This window comes from Amphiura filiformis, chromosome 2, assembly GCF_039555335.1.
Source record: "Amphiura filiformis chromosome 2, Afil_fr2py, whole genome shotgun sequence".
NCBI lineage: Eukaryota > Metazoa > Echinodermata > Ophiuroidea > Amphilepidida > Amphiuridae > Amphiura > Amphiura filiformis.
Genome location: NC_092629.1, coordinates 5,945,514 through 5,968,295, shown reverse-complemented (window position 1 = coordinate 5,968,295; position 22,782 = coordinate 5,945,514). Strand labels below are relative to the sequence as shown.

At 37.0% G+C, this 22,782-nt stretch overlaps 1 protein-coding gene across 1 annotated transcript in view; it reads left to right on the top strand.

Moving 5' to 3' along the window:
* Positions 1–21,483, top strand: part of LOC140145815 (uncharacterized) — a 40,333-nt gene extending 18,850 nt beyond the window's left edge. The window contains exons 9-23 of the mRNA XM_072167494.1: positions 1,876–1,998; positions 2,321–2,569; positions 4,593–4,703; positions 5,399–5,635; positions 6,077–6,190; positions 6,643–6,885; positions 7,888–7,995; positions 8,760–9,035; positions 11,924–12,028; positions 12,605–12,835; positions 13,141–13,281; positions 14,391–14,708; positions 16,028–16,296; positions 18,562–18,627; positions 18,802–21,483. Of these exons, the coding sequence (XP_072023595.1) occupies positions 1,876–1,998; positions 2,321–2,569; positions 4,593–4,703; positions 5,399–5,635; positions 6,077–6,190; positions 6,643–6,885; positions 7,888–7,995; positions 8,760–9,035; positions 11,924–12,028; positions 12,605–12,835; positions 13,141–13,281; positions 14,391–14,708; positions 16,028–16,296; positions 18,562–18,591 (2,555 nt within the window). The 3' untranslated portion in view covers positions 18,592–18,627; positions 18,802–21,483. The remainder of the gene's footprint in view (positions 1–1,875; positions 1,999–2,320; positions 2,570–4,592; positions 4,704–5,398; positions 5,636–6,076; positions 6,191–6,642; positions 6,886–7,887; positions 7,996–8,759; positions 9,036–11,923; positions 12,029–12,604; positions 12,836–13,140; positions 13,282–14,390; positions 14,709–16,027; positions 16,297–18,561; positions 18,628–18,801) is intronic.
* The last annotated feature ends 1,299 nt before the right edge of the window (positions 21,484–22,782 follow it).

Here is a 22,782-nt window from a genome sequence, read left to right as displayed (position 1 = left end):
TTGCCTAAAGTTTATTCTTTGTTTGGTATGACCAGATTTTTATGAAGATTAAGTATATCTTGACCAAGAAAGTCAAACTCCTTCATACAAACATCCAGCCACCAAATCCCCACCCCACCCCACCCCCAAACAGGGGGGTGCCATTCAGGCGTTATGAGCATTTTGAGAATATAATGTGTAATAATGTATGATACTGTAATTTCAAATAATTATGATGCAACACATCTTACAACCTAAAATCAAAATTAATGTTGATATGTTATTCCAAAACTCGATGGCAACAATACTGTGTGTGTGGGGGGGGGCTGGAAGAGGAAGTCTCTGAAGACTCCATATTTAATAGACGGGATGGGGTATTTAGTCTTTAGGGGAATCTTATATTATACGGTTCCAAGCATTTGGGTCCGTAATTTGTAGGACAATACTTCATACCATTATATTACCCTTTGGTTCAAATAGGGCACAAATACTTGTTTGTACTATAAAGTTTGCTTTAAAGGTCTACCAATTATGCTTACTTAATCCTCTGTATCGCTTTTATCGCTGTTGCCTACAAAGTCTTCACAATCAAGATCTATAAACAGTTCTTGCATATCATCAGGCATAACCTTCTCGAGCCATCTCAGTTCTAGTGATTCTGTCCATCCATTGTCAGCAATGTTTCCAGCCTCATAACTACAAAGGACTGCTGAGCGCCATTCTCTAGCGATAAAGTTTGATCTCAAAATATGAAGTCTCAGTGTATGCTGGCATGGTGGTAGCAATGACACATCAGTGATCTTGATCTGTTTGGTAAATTTCCGATCAAAGAGTATACACCGGGCCTCGTTGACGCTTTTACACTTTATGCCATACAGCAAGGCAACATTATTCTTCAAGGTCTGCCTCCAGATTTCAAGAAAGCCTTAGAGTATCCTTTAAATCCTGTTCCCTTGAGCTTAGCAAATGCAGATGGTACAAGAAGGAAAAATGACAAAAGTGACCTGATGAAAGTTCTATTACAGAACAGTACACTGGATCCTACCGACACATTAGATCCTACCAGCAGACTACCAGCAAATGAAAGTGTGGCTGCGTGCTTATGTGGTTGACTTGATGGCGTTAATTAGAACATTTAAAACGTATCCCAACACATTTGAGGCTCTTGCCTTGAAGGTGTTTTCATGCATCCCTAAAGGCTACAGGAGAGTTGATATTGTTGCTGATGCTTACCTACCACAGAGTATCAAATCAACTGAGAGAGATAGACGTGGAACGGCACCCAAAATAATAGTGCGGTCAGCCCAATCAAAGTTGCCCCGCGACTTCACAGTTACCACATCAAATATAAAAGGCTTATTTAAATAAGTGGGTTCAATCTTGGCATTAAAAAGAGTGTACTTTATACTATTTTGTGTTTAAGCGTAACTTAGGGTATGTTTTCCTTTAAAATGGACCCCCCGGAAATAGGGGTCCTTTAGAGACCCCCTACTACTCTCCCACCCTCCAGATTGTTACCACATCAAATATGTTGGGCTTAATTTACTAATTGGGTGTACATTATGAGATTTATAAGAGTTTGCTCTACACTATTGTGTTTAAACGTAACTTATGATATTTTATCCTTAAAAATGGACCCCCGGAATAAACCCCCTTTTGTGGGAGCCTGTTCAGGATAGGGGCTTGTTACCCAAGATATTCTTATTCCTCATGAAATTCTGATCTAGAAAAACCATATGGGATAAGTTTACGCTCCAAGTGACACCTAGCTCATATACAGCCTGGTCTATATGAAATCATGTGAAGACAATGTCAGAACTATCGGTTTGTATGTTCTGAATAATCCAGCGTTACATATTAATAAAAACGTTTCCTAACATTGAACGTTTATTAAAGGTTGTTGGCGTGTTGGCGAGGAGGAATTGACGACAATTGAAAGTGATGGTAAAGTGGATATACCTGTAACGTGTGAGAGAGATCCAACGTCTACTGTTGTTCCTGTTTACCCGGTTATTGCAAGTAAATAACAATGATTTTAATATAATATTACATACCACTTAACTTACGTGATTCGCCGAGAGTGGGTAGTGGACACGTGATAATTAAGCTGAAAATTATGTAAGTACGTGTAATGTCACCTGCTATTACAAAGTATAGTAAAGGTAAAATTTGACACAATATCCAATTCAGTCTATAGTGAGTATAATGCAAAGAGGCTTTTCGTCCGTCGGCCGCAAAGGATAACAATAGTCAATATAATGCAAGGGACTGTTAAGCCGGGTTAGTCATGAGATTCAAATTACTCCGTACGATTTAAAAATGTGGGTTTTTTTTTTCACAGCCTTACAGATCCATGCCACAGGTGTTACAGGGCAGCCGCAAGCTACTCTCTCCGAGGATTACTCTCTGTCCTCCACAACCGATATTACGATTAATTCCGCCATATCTACCACTTCAACATGGTCATTTACAATCAAAGATGATGGTATCGCAGAACCTACCGAGTATTTAGATGTGAGTTTAGTTTCTGCGAATGATGGAGAACTCTGTGGGCCTCTTACAACGAGGGTAGGAATCGAAGACAATGATGGTGAGAAAAGACTTTCAGAAACATTCTGATATACGTTACCTCTGCCTTCTACAACAAAATGTTGACTTTTCCACATCACAACTTTCCCACCTGTGAGTAGTCGATTTGCCTTCCAGGTGACCATATAAACAATTGATTCAAGACAAACCCAACCAAGCTCATCCAATATAGGACGGTCTTTCCCTCCAATTATATCTTGTTTTTGGCCACGTGTTTTGAACTAGCCACCCAAAAATGGTGGTTTGTTACGCTTTTCCAAATCAAGACTCGTTCAAATTGTTATATCTCTGCTTAAACAAAAGGTGTAGTGTGTTTGGTGTCATTTTGTAGCTAAATGAGTGCCCTAACAGACCTCCAAAGGAGAATTATTTATCAGCTAAGATAGTGGAGTTACAGTTGTTTGAGTGCAGAATGGCCGAGGTGGTTGTTGAGGCGGTGGCGGTTGAGGCGGTGGCGGTTGAGGCTGTGGCGGTATGTGTAAATTCTATGGGAAATAAAGATTTTGTGTGTGCGTGTTGAATCAACTGATCATATCTTTGCATCCATATGGGCTACAGACATGGTTAAGAGCTCTTTTGAAAGATTATTAATTCTGCTAATTCTTTTTAATCATTTTGAGCTCTTAAAATGCAAACTTTTATGTGCAAAATTACCCGTTTTCATATTAAACACTGTAGTAAGCAATGCGGATGTCTTCAAAATCAAAAAGTTGCTGTAAATCTTTAATTACTTATCCTATCATAGTCAAAGTTTACATTTTCTGAGAGGAAATTTGATGAGGAATCTAAATATGGATTTACTTTTTCTGTATGGGTTAGGGGTAAAATGTTTCAGTTTAAAATATGTTGAATTGTAAAATAATTTGAACATATTTTGGGACACCCTGTATTCCGAGATTACCAAACAGCTGTGATTTTTTTTCTTCCAAAGTCAGTAGGGTCCCCCTAACCACTAACCAAATCAATGTTGTTTACTTTCAGTATATAATTGCAAGTTAGTAACAAGCAATGCATCAAGTGACCCATTTTTTATTTGGAATTGTTTTATTCCATCCTGTATAACTTCAAGGTCACCCTGTACAATGAGTTGAAATGTGTATATTTTAATTGCTTCTGACTTCAACTTTCCAAAAATGTATACTTTTGCTAGTTTAGGGTTGATAGTTGTGGAGATATTCTAATTTGAAACTTGATTGATGTAAAAATTCATAATATGTGTGATGTAACACTAAGGGTGGCGAGTTCAAAACACAAGGCCTTTTATGTTTAGACTTTTCTATATCTCTATTTAAAAACTCTTTATGAAGTGAAAAACATTACACATTATTATGCAGAGGATTAATTCTAAGCGACCCAAACACGTTCGATTTTATTGGACAATATAATAGACTCGATATACAAAATCTATGTATCATTGTGTATTGTATCATTAATAGTACATAATGGTAGATTTTGTATCTAGAGTCATTGATATTGCTTAATAAAATTGAATGTGACCTGCGTTTTTTTCTTGCATGATCGGAGCGATCACAACTCTGCATGACTAAAATTCGTCAACACAGTCACTGCAATAGTGCTCATGGAGCACAACAACACACTCTTCTCCTAGAGCACAATGCTTCTGGTGCACATATTATATATATATATATATTGCTTCTAGATAACAAGGGTTATCGTCAACAAACAGTGCTCTTGGAGCACACAACTTACAATGCTTCAGAACATTTATTTTTAGGCCTTCTTCTCCATCCTCCCATCCTCTATGCCTCCGAAATGATCTCATTTAACAATTTTCTAGAAGATGTATTCTATGGTGTCTAAATAGTTTTCTGTTTTCCAGAAGTACTATAACTTTTGTGCCTCGGAGGCACCATGAGGTTTGTGCTCAAGTACCGCTTATTTCTGTTAAATACGTCCTCTTTCGTATCACGAACCCACGTTTTGACTGCAATTTAATTAGTAAACAAATCGTCTTTTTAACTGATGACTGTTCACCATGTTCTCCATATGTTTTAATGCTTAAGCATCTGTGAGGATTGCTTCTTGTGGAGGGGATAACACCATATTAGAGAGCGGAAAGAATTTGTCGGTTACCTTGGAACGTATTGGTGATGACAGCCGGTCCGACTCTATTAGTAAGTCAATAATAAACATATAAAAAATATTCCCATAAGGCGACGAAAAAAAGGAAACCTGTTCTACGGGCGAACGGACCTTTCAAATAGGGTCGGTCGGTCGGGCTTTTTTCTTTTCTTTTTTTGAAATGACCCAAAAAATCACCAAAATCTGTAGATATTTGCAATTTGGGTAAATAAAAAAAAAAAATGTTCCCGAAATTGTCCAAATTCGGGTCGGTATTCATTTGTACAGGAAAATGTTTTCCAAATTTGTTCTAAATCTGGGTCGGTCGGGCCCGTAGAACAGGGTTTTCTGTGAAAGAGACTATTTTATTCATACTTCAAAAGTCGATATTGATTAAAGAAGAATAACAATTTAAGCCATAATGTGTAATATGCTCCACAGCGACGCCTTAAATTTTTCTCGAATTTCTACTTTTACTCTGCACGGATTTGACAAGAAGTAATTTGAGCCATACATGCTGACTGTAAGATTTTAAAAAATAAATAAATAAGAAATATTCTAACACAGAATATTTCTCTAGCCATAGAAGCTCATTTTCCAATCTTACAGCTATATCAAAATGTCGACCCATTTCTGGTTCCGTGGTAACAATTAGTATAATGTACTTAGATAAATTGAGATATCAATTTAGCACTTTAGGCTTACACTTTCCTGCCTAAACTGGAGGCCGTTTCACGTTTTCTTGTAGTACTTTACACAGACCCCAAAACTGCTACGCCAGGTACCACAGCCGATTACGACCATTTCGATGGGCTTGTACAGTTCGCAGCTATGCAAAAAACTATCGTACATCAAATAGTAATTAACGACGATTTGGTACCAGAGAATGACGAAACCTTTGAAGTGTTTATCCGGCCATACAATCAACGTACGGTCGTAGATTCTACAGCCAACTCTTGTGAAGTAACCATCCTTGATGATGACTGTAAGTTTGGTTATTCAATTAATGAATCAAATAAGCAGAAGATCTAACACAAGGGCACCAATATATAGCTCCCGAGTTACATCTTTTTATATGCGCCTGTGTCTTGTTCCTGCGCTATCAACTCATAATTAAATTATGAGGAATATGGACATAATGTGGGGTTACTTCTCATCTAACAAAGGGAACAGATGCCAATCCCCTCTTGAGTTTTTTCTGTCACCTCAGAAAATCTCAAACAAACAGCAAAACGGATCCATGTATCTGTCTGACTATCTTTGGAGCTAATTGTGAAAAAAATTACCCTGCCACCTTTAACCGGGGTACGGTAAGCCAAAACCTTAAGCTGAAATCCCATTTCTGACGTGTTGGTCAATTATGACGTCAACACACATACCAGTTTACACTGACGTTTACATTGAATTTTAAATATGATCTACACAGGTACATTCCTCATATCTATACCAGAGACTAGCCGAGTGGTAACAGAGGGGACAGGTGTGACAGTACCAATAACTGTCACTAGACAAGGATATCTGAGCAGACCTGCCAGTGTGTGTAAGTCGTTGTTGTACCAACGAGTTGGTTAGCTTGGGTCCATTGAAAATCTATGATCCAGACCTATGCAAAATACATACGCCAGGATAACTATAGCCTATAAGAAGCATGTTGACCCATAGTTACAAGGAAGTAAAAAACAGTGAGAAACAGAAAGATGCATGGAAGGTTATTCCCAACAATCAATATTACACGTTTGCTTTTAGCCGTTGGATCGAGAGAAAAGAAACTGACAATTCTTATCTCGTGCCCCTGGGAAACTGCCCCAATACAAATACTTATTCGAAAAAAAAAACCACATATACTATACTTGTATACAATTACATACATAAAGAACATCCGGTTTTTCGTGACAGTCCACAGGTTTACTCTTACATTTTGTCTGAACGTATTTCATCTGCACAATATTTAGAAGTAACCCGTATACGATAAAATGTTTCATTTTGTGGCAGGGGTCGAAACATCAGCTGCACTAGATGCTGACAATGAAGGTAATGCAACACCTGGTGAAGATTATAACCCCTTATCAACGTTGGTGACCTTCCTACCAGACCAGGCCTCACAGACTATAGATGTGACTATTAACGGAGATGACAAACCGGAGATAATAGAACGTCTAAGAGTGTCTTTGTCTGGTGGTGATTGTAGCATTAATGGTATCAATTCAGTGGTAATTGATATCCAGGACGATGACGGTAAGGGCTTTGACTTAATCAATTTCAAGCTTGTAACTTTTCCCAAAATGAAAGTGTGTTTATTTTAGGATCTAACTTGCATTCTGTGCAACAAATATGAGCACAGCGTTGATATTCCATATTGTGAAAAACAATATGAGAAGCAAGATCTTACTCAATCTTACTTACTCAGGTGTGATATTTGAGTAGGCTAATTTAGGCTGCAAAATAAAAAGTCCAAGCTTCGAGGTATTTTCTCACAATATTTTAAGGGCTATGCCATATTTTAAGAACAACTGAACTAATACTGCCCTTGTTTGTACTCATACTGCATTTTTCATGCTGATTCGAAATATCGTATGATATCGACAGTTTGAAATTTATTCTGAAATTATAGAAATTTTAAAACAGCTTTGAAACTTGTCGTCTGCAGTCGCCACCCGCGTAGAGTGGTGTATTCTACCATCTATGAATTACACCCACTGATGGTTATTTGAATCTCTTACTTTCGTCACATGTAAACTTAACTCATGAAGATAAATCAATCCACTTCTACTGTATTATTATGTCACTATAGTAAATACCAGAGAATTTCAGCGATGGCTTTTTCTAACATCGCGTCGACCGTAAACACGGAAGTGAGGTTCTGACTAGGAGACATTTTTCTATGACAAAACTGTGACTGGTTGAAAAATATGTAAAAATCTGTGTTGGATTACAGATTTTTCACGAAATTTTTCAACCGATCACATATTTCTGTCTCATAGTGTGTATTTCCCGATTCCATGATATTTGCATTAACATTGTTGAAGATGGTAAACCAGACAGTGAGATTTATACACTTTTTTCCGTTTGCTTTGTGCCATTGTTCAGAATAAAAAGAAAAGTTAAGATTAGACGATCCCCTAGAAGTGTGTGATGGGAAATAAGGAAAGGTGTACAGCACTGCGAATGCATGTCAAACGTTTCGTAATCAGATAAATTGAATATTCGTGTAAAAAAATAATTGGTTTGAATTTACAGAAGTCATAATTTCGATGCGAGATGATGAAATTACCGTCAACGAGGATGTCGAGAATGCTTGTGTCGTGTTGTATCGAACTGGGTCTCTCTCAAGAACAGATAAAGTCAGTAAGTTGGATGGTATATTCTTGCTCATCTTTGTAGCGCGTAAAAACAACGAGAAACACAAACTCGTCAACTCGTACCGATCATGTCAAACAGAAAAATATAAAATAAATGTAAATGTCAATTTTAAAAGTCAAACCTTCTATGGAGTAAAACATGTTCGATGACAAAAATGTAATGATGCTGTCACTTTTTGCAAGACACAAAAAGCGATTAAAAATAAACGGCATTTACATAGAAAATGGCGTTGGTTATTTACAGACACCTAATAAATTAAACAATAATATATGTAACTTTCAGCAAAACGGAAGTATCAATATGTACGCTTGCACTTTCAAATTACATACATACATGAGGTTTTCCCTGCCCAGCGACAAAATGTCTATAATCATACCGTCCTTAGCCACTTGTACAATGGAGGACAGAGGGCTTGATACTGTATTTGTATAACGTAAGGCTCACGCGTTGTACATGGGACACAAAAAAAATCGAGAAACACTCGACCAGATTACACACCAGCACACGAGATGCACACGAATTAATGATACCTGATCGCAATTCTTGCCAAAAAAAAATTCTTGCTATAAAAAGTCACACATCAAACATAATACATGGGTCAAATTTAACAATTTTCTAGCATGCAATGCGTAGTTTTTTCACACCTTTCTTAAAGCAGCTAGATTTATAGTACAATATTAGTACAACACAAACCACCGTGCTAGATCAATACATGATGCATAATCGTTGAAAATATTTCCTTTCCTCAGAACTGACTGTTGTACCTAAGTCAGTACCTGATAGATCTAGGGAAGCAACAGCCGGTGCTGACATTATCATTAATGACAACGGTATAACAGTGACATTTGATTCCAACGAGGATGAACAAAGAGCGTGCGTACGAGTTTATAATGATACCAAGGAAGAGACGGGATTGGAGAGCTTCAGTGTACGCATTAGTAACATTGTCCCCGGTTCTTCTGGTGTGCCAGCCACAATTGATGACGACAGAAGAGAAACATGTGTGTTTATTCGAGACAACGATGGTAAGTCACGTGCATATTAAATAAACACATTTTGACTATAAGGACCGAATGGAATGACCAAAATGTACTTTTCATGAGTTTACATCATAGTGTTCGTATTGCAATGGCCCCGGAAAATGGCGTATTTAAAAGAAGCTGAATGTGAGATTTGTGGGGGCAAATTTTCATAATTTTGGCAAATTTGTTCTGTTATCATCAAATTGCTTGGGGTCTGTGATGATATTTCCTTAATTTAGACACCAATAAATGTTCGTCAGAACTGCAATGTACTTGTAATTTACCAGTTCTGAAAATGGAAGAGAGGTTTTTAAATTTGGCTCTGTCCCCTGGTGTCAAATGTTACATAAACTTACTGTACACAGAAAAACAGCGTGAGTTCATTGGAACACCAGAAAACCATGCACTTGTTTTAGTACTGTAAACTAATAATATTTGACACCAGGGGTCACTAAAAGTGTATGAGTATGTACCACTGAGTATGTCATACTCCTACGAAAGCTACCCAGATACGTCGTCGTGTAGCGTAAATAAAGTAAAATGGATATCGTTGCCTAAGGACTCCGATAGCGATGTTTGCACAGTATTTTGGGGACCTGAAAGCACATCAGAAACATCAAATTGCTTCCTAATACGAGGAATATTTTTGATTTTTTGAAATTCGCGATTTAATGCAAATTTTATGGTAAATTATTAAAAATTATATTTTTTATATCTACCAGTCCTCGAAGTAAACTTTATAAATCAAATGATTATGTACTTAAAGTGAATGTAGCTAGGATGAAAAGCCGTCCATCATATCAACGTTTTGAACTTTCGTATTGAAGATATAGGCCTAAACTTTCTTTTTATCTGTCTTTTGGGGGAAAATACATATCTTCAATGCAAAAGGTCAACATTTTCAATTGATGGGCAACTTTTCCTTCCAGTTACACACACTTTTAAAAAGTGCATACCATTAGATTTATAAAGAAGAGCGCAGCGTGGCACACTGGTTAAGGTCTATGCATTTCATGCGAGAGGTCCTGGGTTCAATTCACCGCAGGACCAACAAAATTCTACGCTCTCCCCGTGGTTCATCTGGTAATGGCGTGGCAGATAATACATAATAAACAAGAAATGTCTTTAAAAAGACAACACCATGGATGAAATTCATGTTTCATAATTTTACATTGACAAGTACTTGGAATGCTAGTAATTTTTTGTGTGTAGCACATGCACAACTAACCGGGTTGGAAATGTTATTACCACGAATACCACCAATGAGATACTATAAGCTAAATTGAAAAATGTGTGTTAAATAGGTCTATATTTAATTTATACTTAATTTATACTTGTACAAACAAAGGGATCAATGGAAATCACATCCACCGAGTTTCGCATCAATCCAACAATCTATATTCAGACGACTTTGTGATTACGTTTTATGACATGACTTTGAACATCCTGACAATCCAACAATATATACTTATTCCACCTCAGGCTCAGATGACCTTTTAACATTTATAATCAAAAAGACTGATTACTCAATCCCAGGGGTTCCCTGGCTCAATTCAATCTTTATTTTCTGAATGTGTTGATTATAATTGTTACTACTAACTGCCCAGTTGCTCTACCAAAATGTATAAAACCAAAGCAACTATCTACCCCAATTACTGGTATTTAACATCCCCCCTACTAGTGTCACTCCCAACATCAATTAGTGATGGTATAAACCAACCCTAGTTAACAGTGCAGGTGCCTGGGCAGCTTATACCCAGCTTAGTTCCTGTCTGGTCAGGTAATGTCAATTCACATTTCTCCCGATTGAATTGACGGCCTACATCCAGACACTACTAAAATTTCGGGGTATTTTTGGGTCCTCCGATGTGGTTGCAGGACAGGGTTTGGAAGAGGCGAACGATGGGCGTCACAGCTACTAAACAGAGTTGATAGTTGTGTCTTAATCATTGAGAGACGTATATCGTTTGAAAGCTCAGGACAAGCTCAGGACAAGTATTATAGGTAACGGGTGTTGGGTAATTAGAGATAGGCCTATCACGAGAACCGCCCAACCCGAGAACCGCGAAGTCAGACCATCCGACATAAGAAAAACTTAACTAATTTGAGTAACTTGTGTATAATAAAATCCGATTTTGAGTATAATAAAGAAAGTCATGCATATGCAAAATGAAGCAATTACCTATTGCTAACTTGGTAAAATGCATACTCGTAGCCCAATCTTGTACATCATAGCACCCAGTTTTGGTTTGTGGTTTCGAAATGTTGCAATTAAACATTAGTTCTTTCAAATATGAAACGCTAAAACCCAAATCTAGAACAAACAATCATATATTTAGAAAGATATAGCAAACTTTCCATGATAGAGATTGGACCCAAGACAAAGTACACCCAAATATAAGCAGTGTAAATTCAGAATTATCCCACCATGGTGGAAAAACCTTGATACAGTCGGTTCCGATCATGGTAACGCTCGATTTTCAGCTACACTTGCCTGTCCTGTAAAAATACCCCCAACCAGGTATCTACGGCGATCCCCTTCACCAGGCCACTTGTGCCTGGCAGAAGTTTCTCTTCAGCTTTATCTCCTAGATTCCAGCTGTTAATGCCTAGATATGCTCAACATAAAAAATACATGTCATTAGATTTTTAAACTTCAGTTTCGAGGACTGGAATATATCAATTTTTAATAATCAGCCATAAAATTTGTATTATATCGGGAATTAAAAAAAACAAATCTAAATTATTTGATATCGGAAACACATTCCTCGTATTCAGAATGTAATTTGTTTTCTCTGATGTGCTCTTAGGCTCCATAATAAATACTGTGCACATCCTTAACCGACTCCTTAACTTGTTTCTCCACAATGATATCGCTGTGGTCGTTACAGGTGCTTTCCGGCTTAATTGTCCTAGTCAACGTGTTTCCGAATCAGTCGGTAGTGTGACGTGTACTGTGCAAAGAACTGGACCAGCAACTAATATGGAAGTAGCGTGTAAGTGAAGGAGTGATTTTACTAAAGTGACTTATAATGCAATTATGCTTCGACATAGGCATAGTCGACAAACAAATTAACCAATTTCTGAAGAAAACTATTTGATATAAATACCGTTGGGTTTCATATTGACATGCCAACCGAATAGAGCAACTGACATATATTCAGGGGCGTACTGGGCCATCAAGTCATAGGGAAAGTTTTCAAATCGTCCCGCTGATTCACTACTAAATTTGACTTTATCGGGACAATTGCGCGCGAATAGTCAATTTTGTAATGTTCGAGCCCGAGAGCCCCTCCTAATCCCGGTCGGTAGGCCTACGTCTAATTCCTTTTTGCAACTACAATGAGCCGCTTTACCCCTAACCCGTAGTGTTTGTATTTGTATTTCTTCAAGTTGGCCCAAAGCGCTCAATTTATACTTCATCGCTGAACGACGAGCGATTGGTATTGATCAATAAGGTAGCGCGTTTTTCCAAACGCAACAAGAAACGCTCTACCTCATTGGCTAAAGACCAATCGCTATCGCTCCGCGATGTAGTATAAATTCAACTGTATACATTATTAATTTTTTAGATATCTCTACTAGTAATGGGGATGCTGCATCTTTGGCTGATTATGAACCATTTTCTGGAAGACGTGTCGAATTTGATCAGGGGGTCAAATCTAAACCATTCACCATCAAAATCTATGACGACAAGGACCTAGAAGGGTCTGAAGACTTCTTCGTTTTCCTAGCAGCAGACAGTGGTGGTAGTACAGATAGTGGACAATCGGTGGCAATTATCACTATTTTGGATGATGATAGTACGTATTGATTTCAGCCTCTATTGTGCATCTTTTGCTTTATAACACGGGTGATATCGTAATTGTTAAGGAGAACAAAGAAAGCGATGACGAATTTGTTATACTCCAAAAGTAATGATATGCCGTGAATATATAAATGATAATTGCACTACTTTCCTTATCAACGTCATTCTTTGTCAGCTTTACTCAGATACGATGTTAATAAATAAAAGTACATATTTTTTCCATTGATCCCGTGTAATTGCAACCCGGCTATAAAACAAATGCGTGGGCAACTCATTAACCTTTATTTTGCGCATTCTTAGATGTTCTGACACTTGGGTCTCCACCGGGTTCATCGACTACACCAGACTGTGTACTAGTTCCTGAATCAATAGGATCGGTACGTCTAACAGTGTATAGGTCTGCTTATGGGTCTCAACTACCATCTGGAATTACCAGTGCCAGTAAGTACATTATATATAAGTCACTTCTATTCTAACACGCTGCTGTAATAACCGTTCTATTATGAACACTTGAAATGTCGGTTAAACTCATTTGTGACATTGTCTGATTTAACCAACATGAGAACTACCTGCCTATTGGTCAAAAATGAATTTTCATTATCAATTGGACCAATCAGCAACATTGTTAGAATATTTGGGTGAATTATTTGCAAAACCCCATTCTGATAGGTGATTAAAATGAACATATCATGTAATTGACCGATCAGAGGCAATGTTAGATCGGCAGGTTGTGCTCAGGTGGTTAACGCTACTATCAGAAGTATCCGTAGGGTGACAACTCGCTAGTCCGAAGGCTCCTTAGAGTCCAAAGGTTCGCTAGTACGAACACGTAATTTACCATTCACTAGTCCGAATTCTGAAAAAGGTTCGCTAGTCCAAATATCGAGTTTCTAGTCCAAAGGTCCGCTAGTCCAATTCATAAATAAGGTTATCTAGTCCGAATATAGAATAAGGCTAGCTAACCCTAACATTAGCCCTTACCGTAACCATGACCCTAATCCTAACCCTTATTCTACATTCGGACTAGAGAACCTTCGGCTTAGCAAACTTAATTTGGTTTTCGGAGACTAGAGAACTAGAGGACTAGAGAACCTTCGTACTAGCGACCCTTCGACTAGAGAACCTTCGGACTAGAGACCTTTCGGACTAGAGAGAATTCATGATCCTTTGACGAAATGACATAGAGGCGTCAATGTAATACTTTTAATTAAATACATTTCATCATATTTTGAGTTTTCTCCAGTGTTGCCCAGTTACTTCAAAAACGGGTGTAAAAGGTTTGTCACTGTTTCTCCCCTAACTTCAATGGATGCCATAAAGTTCAGAATAATTTTTAATACGATGTTTGTTTTTCTCCGATTGCCCATGACAGTATTTGCCGCTAGTGCTAATTGTGAAATATGTACCTTCAGATTCCATCATTGCATTGTCTGTTACCTAAAAATGCCTTTTTTACACACGGTTTATAATTGAATAATAATAATATTACGCTGTGTTTGTGCATTAGTCTATGCTTTGGACACATCTAATTGTTTTCTCTTGTTTTCCAGGAGTCTCAAGTCGTGAAATAAATCCAGGCTCTGCCAATGTTAGATCTCCTGCAGATGGTAAAGACGTTGACTACACTGACGTCAACACGGAAATAACCTTTTCGAATGGTCAAACACGAGTTGATGTCCTGGTACAAATAAACGATGATGAAGTTGGCGAGCCACAGGAAGCTTTTGAAGTTGTACTTCGTGATTCAACTCCAGAGTCTAACAACCGTATTGCGTATCCAAGTGTGGTGACTATCTGTATCAATGATGATGATGGTGGTGTCGATATTGATGACGAAGGTGATGATGGAGCTGGTGATGACATTGGAGGTACGCATAGTATATACGTTCCCATGAATTGACACGGTATCTATCAATTAGCAAATTTATTATTTACAACATTTGACCGAAGCCAAGCAAAACCCAATATAGTTATAAAAGGTTGTCAGAAAATATTTAAATGTCGGGTTATCTAAAGGGTATAAAACGTTTTCATAACATTCAAATGTTTTGATAACCTACTGCAATATTTTAACGTGTTGACGTGTTTAAAGTGTTGACAGCACATTTGCCAAAATATGTTTGCAACAAAAATAGTTTACAGTTTATATGGAAAACATTTTGAAAATATTGATGTAGTGTGTTTTTATACAAAACGTTTCAAAACGATTTCATGACCTTCAAATAACTCAATGTTACTAAAACGTTTTTACCTAAACCAAAACCCAATATATAACTTGTTTATAAACGTTTTAAAAACATTTAAGTGTTTGCTGGGTATGTATCCAAACGACAATACCGGGTCAAAAGGATGCAACCGGGATTATTTCGTCTTTTTGCCCTTTTTTTTTTGCCATCATCCCTTGACCATGAAATCATGAAAATACCTTTTGTACGCAACTGCAGAATAAAAGACAGAACAAATCTTAGTTCTTGTTCTCGTTCATTAATTGGTTAATCGTGTATCATGTGACCAAAACTAGTTTGAACTACATATTTTTTTCAAATCAGTCAAAAGTCGATTGATGAGGGAACGGGCTACTATTCAAGTGTTTTTTCTGTAGGGAAATAGTAGTACCATTGCCCTATGACCTCGATGCTGCGTCGTAGTTCCTAGTGGTCGGTGCAAGATGCCACGTACACGTGATTTCAGTACCGGTTTCGGGGTATTGATGTGTAGAAAGTCATTTTGTCTTGCGAAGCACACAATCAGACGTACAGAACAGGAATATAATCTGAAATAACAGAGAACATGGTTACTTGCCCGGGTTACTGATTTCACGGCGGTATTTTATTAGAGGTTACAACATTTTCAAAGTACGCTTTATCCATGTTAGCCATTTATCTCTGTTCGTGCTGCGTGCATGTACATCAAAACAAAGCAAGGCCCGAGCCTAGCCTTGACTAGGCCTTGTCTACATGTATGCATTTCTGATATTTAACCAATCAATGAACAAAGAATTAATTAATAAAGGATATAAAACAAATACTTGCTGCTCTAAATTCGGGATCTGTTAGAATATATTGGTCCCCGAGGTGAACTGGCGGTGTCGGTAAACTGGTAGGCCAACGGTCTCCAGTTCACCTCGGGGTCCAATAGATTTCACCAAAACTATATACTATCCAATGCAAAAGTCTGTCCTTTTTAGGAGGCCGTGTATCACGTTCGTTAATTGTTGGACTTGGAGGTGGGCTTGGACTGTTACTTCTTGTAGGTGTTCTTGGTTTAATTGGATGTGTAGCTTTTTCGCGTTGGAGTCAACGCACAGCACCACCACCAAGCCGACCTGTTATAGCACGTCGTGTTCCACGTGCTGTTGAACCACGCCGTGTTGCACGTGTTGTTGAGCCTCAACGTGGATATCCTCCACCATACTATGCAGTTGATCCGTTTGACGTGGAACGCAGAGACCAGCAGGTGAGAGCTGTATAAGCCGTAATTGCATTAACTTATTATAGTATTCAACAAATTCCTTCAGCGGAGTCCGTCTGCTCTCTCTGATTATCGCGTAAAAAAGGTCACACTTGATCGGCAAATGAGGTGCCGATGTGATGATAACATGATTCAATTAGCCAATTAGAACCCCACTTTCGTGTTTACGCTATATACAGCGCCAAATCTCAAACCGCTGAAGGAACTTGCTGAAACCTAAAACTATCTCTTTTACAACATATCGGCCAACTAATAAGTGTACTAATTCTACGTTTCTAGTTAACAAGGTAACTGTTAAAAGTAGCATTATTCACATAAATCCAACACGATAAAAGAAATAAGATTTTCATTCGTAGTGTAGACGACTAAGGTCAAAGGTCCCAGATAGCAAGACAACGTTGGCCCAACGTTGGCAATGGTCGGCATGGTCGCGGTCGGTAAGCCGACGCCAAGCCAACGTTGGACCAACATTGACATGCCAACCTTTAGTCATGGTTGGTATGGGAACGTCAGGCCAACGTTGGGTCAACGTCGTTATGCCAACCTTATATTATGGTCGGTATGCCAACGTCAAGCCAACGTAGCCAGCCAACCTTAAAATGACGGTCGGCATGACAACGTTGGGCCAACGTTGTTTTGCCAACCTAAAATGATGGTCGGTATGCCAACGTCGAGCCAACAGAGCAAGCCAACCTTAAAATGACGGTCGGTACGCCGAGGATGGGCCAACGTTGTTGTGCCAACCTTAAAATGATAGTCGGTATGCCAACGTTGCACCAACGTAGCCAGTCAGTCGTAAAATGACGGGTGTTACGTGGAGGTTGTTCCAATGTCGTCGCACAAACGGTTGGAATCCCAACATTGGACCAACGATGGTATAAACTGTTGTTCAAGTCATGGAAATGATCATGTTTATAATTATTTTCTTTTTACTACTAAGGCGTATTAAAGAGTGACAAAGCCCCATTAGATAAACTTATAATAATATCAAATAATAATAATAATAATAATAATAATAATAATAATAATAATAATAATAATAATAATAACAATAATAACAATAATAATAATAATAATAGGCCTAATGAATAATAATGATAATGATAATAATAATGATGATGATAATAATGATAATGCTTATACCCTACTACTACTAGGTATGTAATTATAATACCGGTACATGTAATAACAATATTGCTTTGGAATTAAATCAACAATAAGAATTATATTTTTATATTATTTCTTTTTTTTTTTTTTTTTTTAAATCAACATTTATAGCAAATGTTATCAATATTGACAGTAAATTTGATCAATATCCCTAAAAAGATGCACTTTGGCAGGTTTAGTCATGGAAATATAGCTTATATTAACTTCAAACACTTATCCAACTATGTAATCCCAGTTAGCTCAATTGGTAGAGCATCAGACTTATAAACAGAAGGTCCCTGGTTCGAATCCCGGTAGGTACTAAGGTAAGTGACTTGTGTAAAATTAAGGTAGTTAATTTGTCTTCGTTGTAGAATAGAGAGTAGGGTAATTTAAGACTTAAAGTAAGCACAGTATACACAAGTAACTGATTTTTTTCGGGTTTTTTTTCTCATTGGGCTTGTTTGCCAATGGTTGGATCAACGTTGGCTATTGGTTGGATCAACGTGTTGGCCCAACGTCGCAAATTACATTTGGGTCAGTTGGGTCAGTTGGATCGACGTTGGCCCACCGTTGGCCCAATGTTGGCCCAACGTTGTGGTGGTTGGCTGCCCGGCCAACGTAGTGTTGCTATCTGGGGTCAGTGCCAAAATAAGGCTCTGGTACGTGTACACTGACAATTACTTTCTTTCTGCAACTATAATGGACAGAAATACCAGCAACCCTTAGGGTTAGGGTTAGATGTAGCGTATTGCAGCCCATTATTGTTGTATAAAATAAACACGCTACCCGGACGCAAACCGGCAAAAGGAAACCCATCAAAACAGGACACGTACATGCCGAGATTCCTACCTGAAAAGAGACTACTTCAATGCAATAGAAATTAGCTTGATTCCTACTAAAAAAAAGTTTCACATTATTATAAAAGTGTTATGCATCCGCGTTAATTAAAACGTAGACAAGTGGTTGAAAATTGCAGCATACAATTTGAGTTTGATTAATTGAATTACGTCATGAAATCCCGGCATGAAATAGCGCACACCATTCGTTGAACAAGCCTCGTACTATTGATAATTCTTGTCATGACCTTTCTTCATGTATCAGGGTCCTCGATCAATTGCTATCGGATACTAGAAGCATATTTCAAGTTGGAAAAGGAGAACGTTGTAGGTGGGTACAGATTAATGATCATGATCAACAAACATTTAAAAAATATATTCACATTGATACAACATTTGGAAAGACACAATAATAGATCACGAACCTAACTTTTTGATGTAGATCGATATGTAAAACATTTTACATCATTAAACTTTTTCAATTTTTCTTTTCTTCTGCTAACAGGTTGGCGTTCAGTGTTAATTTGGTAAAATTTATAAAGAAGTAGTAGTACTATATGGGATTAAGTTGTATATTCATAAAATAATAGATATATTGTATTAAAGAGATTGTGTTTCAGATGATATCTAAAAGGGCCTTATTACCCTTGGTATTGGGTATGAAATTCGCAAAATATTTGGTTTAATTGTTATCACACAAATCTAATTATATTTAAAATACAAGGCTGACAAAATTATTATTTACCATTGTATTTTGTTGGGAACTTGCGTTTGTAATATTATATGTGGCAACTGGCAACATATTTAGAAAATACCAACCAACCGACCCTGATTTTGGAGCTGTTAGGGCAATACACATTTTTTAGGCATACATCGTAGTAGCTAAAATCTAATTAAGGGGAAAAACTTGGCACACTTTTGTAGAATAATAATAATAATGAGGCAACATTTTTATATAACACTTTACATCAAAAAGATCACAGAGCGCTGTTAGAGTAGAACAAAAAGAATAAAAATATAAATATCATATAACTCATATCAGCGTAATATGCAAAACGAATACCAGCCCATGCCGGAATACCAGGATTCCTCTCCGCAAAGAAGCTAAATATATCCATCTGTTTCTGGGTGTGAAGGGTGAGAAAGAGTTCTTTGTAATAAACACCTACCAAAAGTAATGCCCCCCCCTTAATTACGAGACAAAACTCAAAATCTATGCATTAAGTTTAAAATTTCACTGCAAATTTTGCTGCCATATTTGTCTGGGATAGTTTAAAATTTGTAGCCATGGTGACCTCTTGAATGTAAATGATGCATTTTCAAACGTTGCACTAAAAAGCTACTCAAGTCAGTGTACCATTACCTCCTCTAAATGCACTCTAGCACTCTCGCAACAAATGCAACATTTTCAATTTAGGTGCAACTTATGAATAGGAATCTCATTCATTCAAAGGGTCACCATGGCAATAAAACTGGGTTTCCTTTTGCTATTTCAGTTTTAAATTTTGATGCATAGATCGAGTTATTATCTCGTAATAAAGGGGGTAATTACTTTTTGGTCGATGTTTAATATAACAAACACATGACAAAAATATGGTTTACCTGCCTTGTACTTCATGATATTGCATAGTGTGCCAAGTTTTATTTTTCAGGATTATATACTTAGAGTAAGATTTATGTATTAGGATGCTTTACCCAGAAAAACAATGTATAATTTAAGTTCTACTGAGAGCCGAGTTTAGTGATGTATGTATTATGCACTTAGACGTTGCTAATGCAGTCTATCAAACATTTCAACTTAGTATTGTGATTACCGCGAACAGCAGAATACCATAATTACTAGTCTCAACCGTCCCTATAATCTACCGTTGTCTTAAAATCGTTTCGGTGATAGCAGCAAAAACGACCTCGCGCTGCAAAATGTTTCTATAACTATTGTGACAATATATTACACTATCACCTACGATTTCAAATAACCTATAATGATTAAGTGATATGCCCTCCTATCATTATCCCTAAAAGTCGAAAAAGTCAAAATCTTTTTTACGATTAACGTTTCTGTTGCACAGAATGCGTCTCTTAGACTAGGCCATATTTATAAAGGTTTGACCTCAAAGCTGACACCTTTATTTTGCTTTCTATTGTTCAATTCAAAATCCACATTTTCTGGAGTGCGGTTGAGGCTTTTAGGCTTTTAATTTATCACGCTTAAAATCAAATGCTATTTTCTGTAAAGTAAAGTCATTATTAGATGCTTTTAAAATTAAGCCTAATTGCATTTGAAAAGCAGAACTTTTGTTTCTAAAATGCTAAGCTTGATTCTGTTCACTGTAGCTTTGAATCAATTATAAATTTTTAAATGTGGCCTTCAGTATGATATATATATTACTTTGTTTGGATGATTTTTGCTTGCTTGCTTGTTTGTTTGCTTGTTTGTTTGGTTGGTTGTTTTTTGGTTGTTTGTTGGATGATTGGCTGGTTGATAATGGAGCAAAAGTGCGGGATAATTATATATAACTTTGTTTGGATGATTTTTGCTTGCTTCTTTGTTTGTTTGTTTGTTTGTTTGTTTGTATGAAACATTCACTTTAAGGGTATACAAGGTATTGTTGGTCGAAGCAGCCAAAAAATCGATTTTCATTATCTGAATCAATATATTATTGAAAAATAACACTTTAGTGTTTTGTAAAAGTTCATTCTACAAATCATATAATTTGAAAACTTGCTTAATTTATTGCTGTTAATGAGTTATGTACGTTTTACAAAGGTGTTGTTGTTTCAGCCCTCTTTACAACATAACTCAGAACCACAGGACCTACAAAAGTATACCTGTGGTATTTGAATTCTTCTACATGCTCGCTATGAATTGAGCAATGTAGTTTTTGCTAAAGCTCACTACTATTCGCAAGATGCTGTGACCTTCTTTTATACCCTTAATGATAGAGCCAAATGCGAGGTCCCTGACTTTCGTGTTGGTATAGGTGTGGATATGACGAACGACTACGAATCCAAAATCGGACACAAAATTCCAATAACAAAAAATAGAGTAACCCAATGTTGTATATTATCACATTGATTTGTACCCAAACTAAACATTTGAAATACAAATCAGTTATTTTGCATGTCCTGCAAATTTTACGACCCAAACAGTGAACAATTCAGAATTTGTTTATATTTTGGAGTAAATTGGAAACCGTTAAAGCTATATATAAATTGCTACAGTGACAAAAATAGCCTGTTCTACTGGTGTGAAATAGCCACAAACAAAATGCACCAAGGTCATACCTTTTCAGTAACAAAGCAGGCTGATTACAACAACAATAGAATATGTGATGTTCGGTATGTAACGTAGAACAGGGTTTTTTCGTCGCTAATAAAAAAATGCTGCATGTAGTCATAATAGAGAATAGAGTCTTAGACAATATTATTTAGGCGACAACAAATCGGATGCATCACTTCCAGTTTGCCAGACTTGCAAAAAGCGTACTAAATTCAAAACAAACTCAAAAGACGTTTATAGAGTACTCTATAAGTATGTTATGAGTTTGTTCTGAAGCTAGTATAACACCGATAGGAGGAGGTTCAACGGAGATCAGTCACATCTGTCTTACACAATATGAAAAAGACATCAATAAAATACTTTACCTGAATACAGGTGTGGAACATCGAGATTACGTTATTAGCCGTCGACACCAATTTTTAGTATACAAAAGTTCACGAATATGATGAAACACACTGCTGTCGCCTCTTTAGACTACATAGTAATTTGCTGGTCTGGTTATCGAATAAATAAAGTAAAAGGATGCAAAAAGGGAGCAAAAAGTGTGTACGTGTTAATTATTTACTCAAGCAAATTGATCTGTCCGACCAATATTACTTTTCTATAAGGCTATCGAAGAAAACATTTTATTTAAAATACAATCAGTATTATTTTGAGCAGAGTATATTATAACAAATCTCCTGGAAATATCATTTTATTTACAGACATCTTTGAAATAAAATAAAATAAATTTTGACTTTCAAAAACAAACTTATTTTCAATTTCATCCCGGAAGAAGAGGCTCCACTAAGACGTGCAACTATAAATGTCCAGAATACCTCGATCAGTATAATTTTGTAAACACTAATGTTAAGCAAGTAGACTCAAAAAAATAGTCTGTGTGTGTTTGGTACTAAAGTACAAAAACTCGTGGAGCTTTTATGTTGAATGAAACTTATTGTACTCTGTGAAATTATTTTGTTTTATACAACCTGTTCCTGGAAAAACGTGAGGGAACTACAACCGTGTCTGGATGGAAGCACAACGTTCTGCATTGGAGAAAATTGTTTCTCGTGAATTGAATAAGTAAGCCAATGAGCTATAGAATATGTTATAAAGTTATCTATGGCGTTGATTTACTTAATCTGTTTACGAGTGTTTACATCATGGGACGTTGGCGAACAAGACGACTGGTGGAAAGACTAGCAGGATAGCAGCCCAGAATTT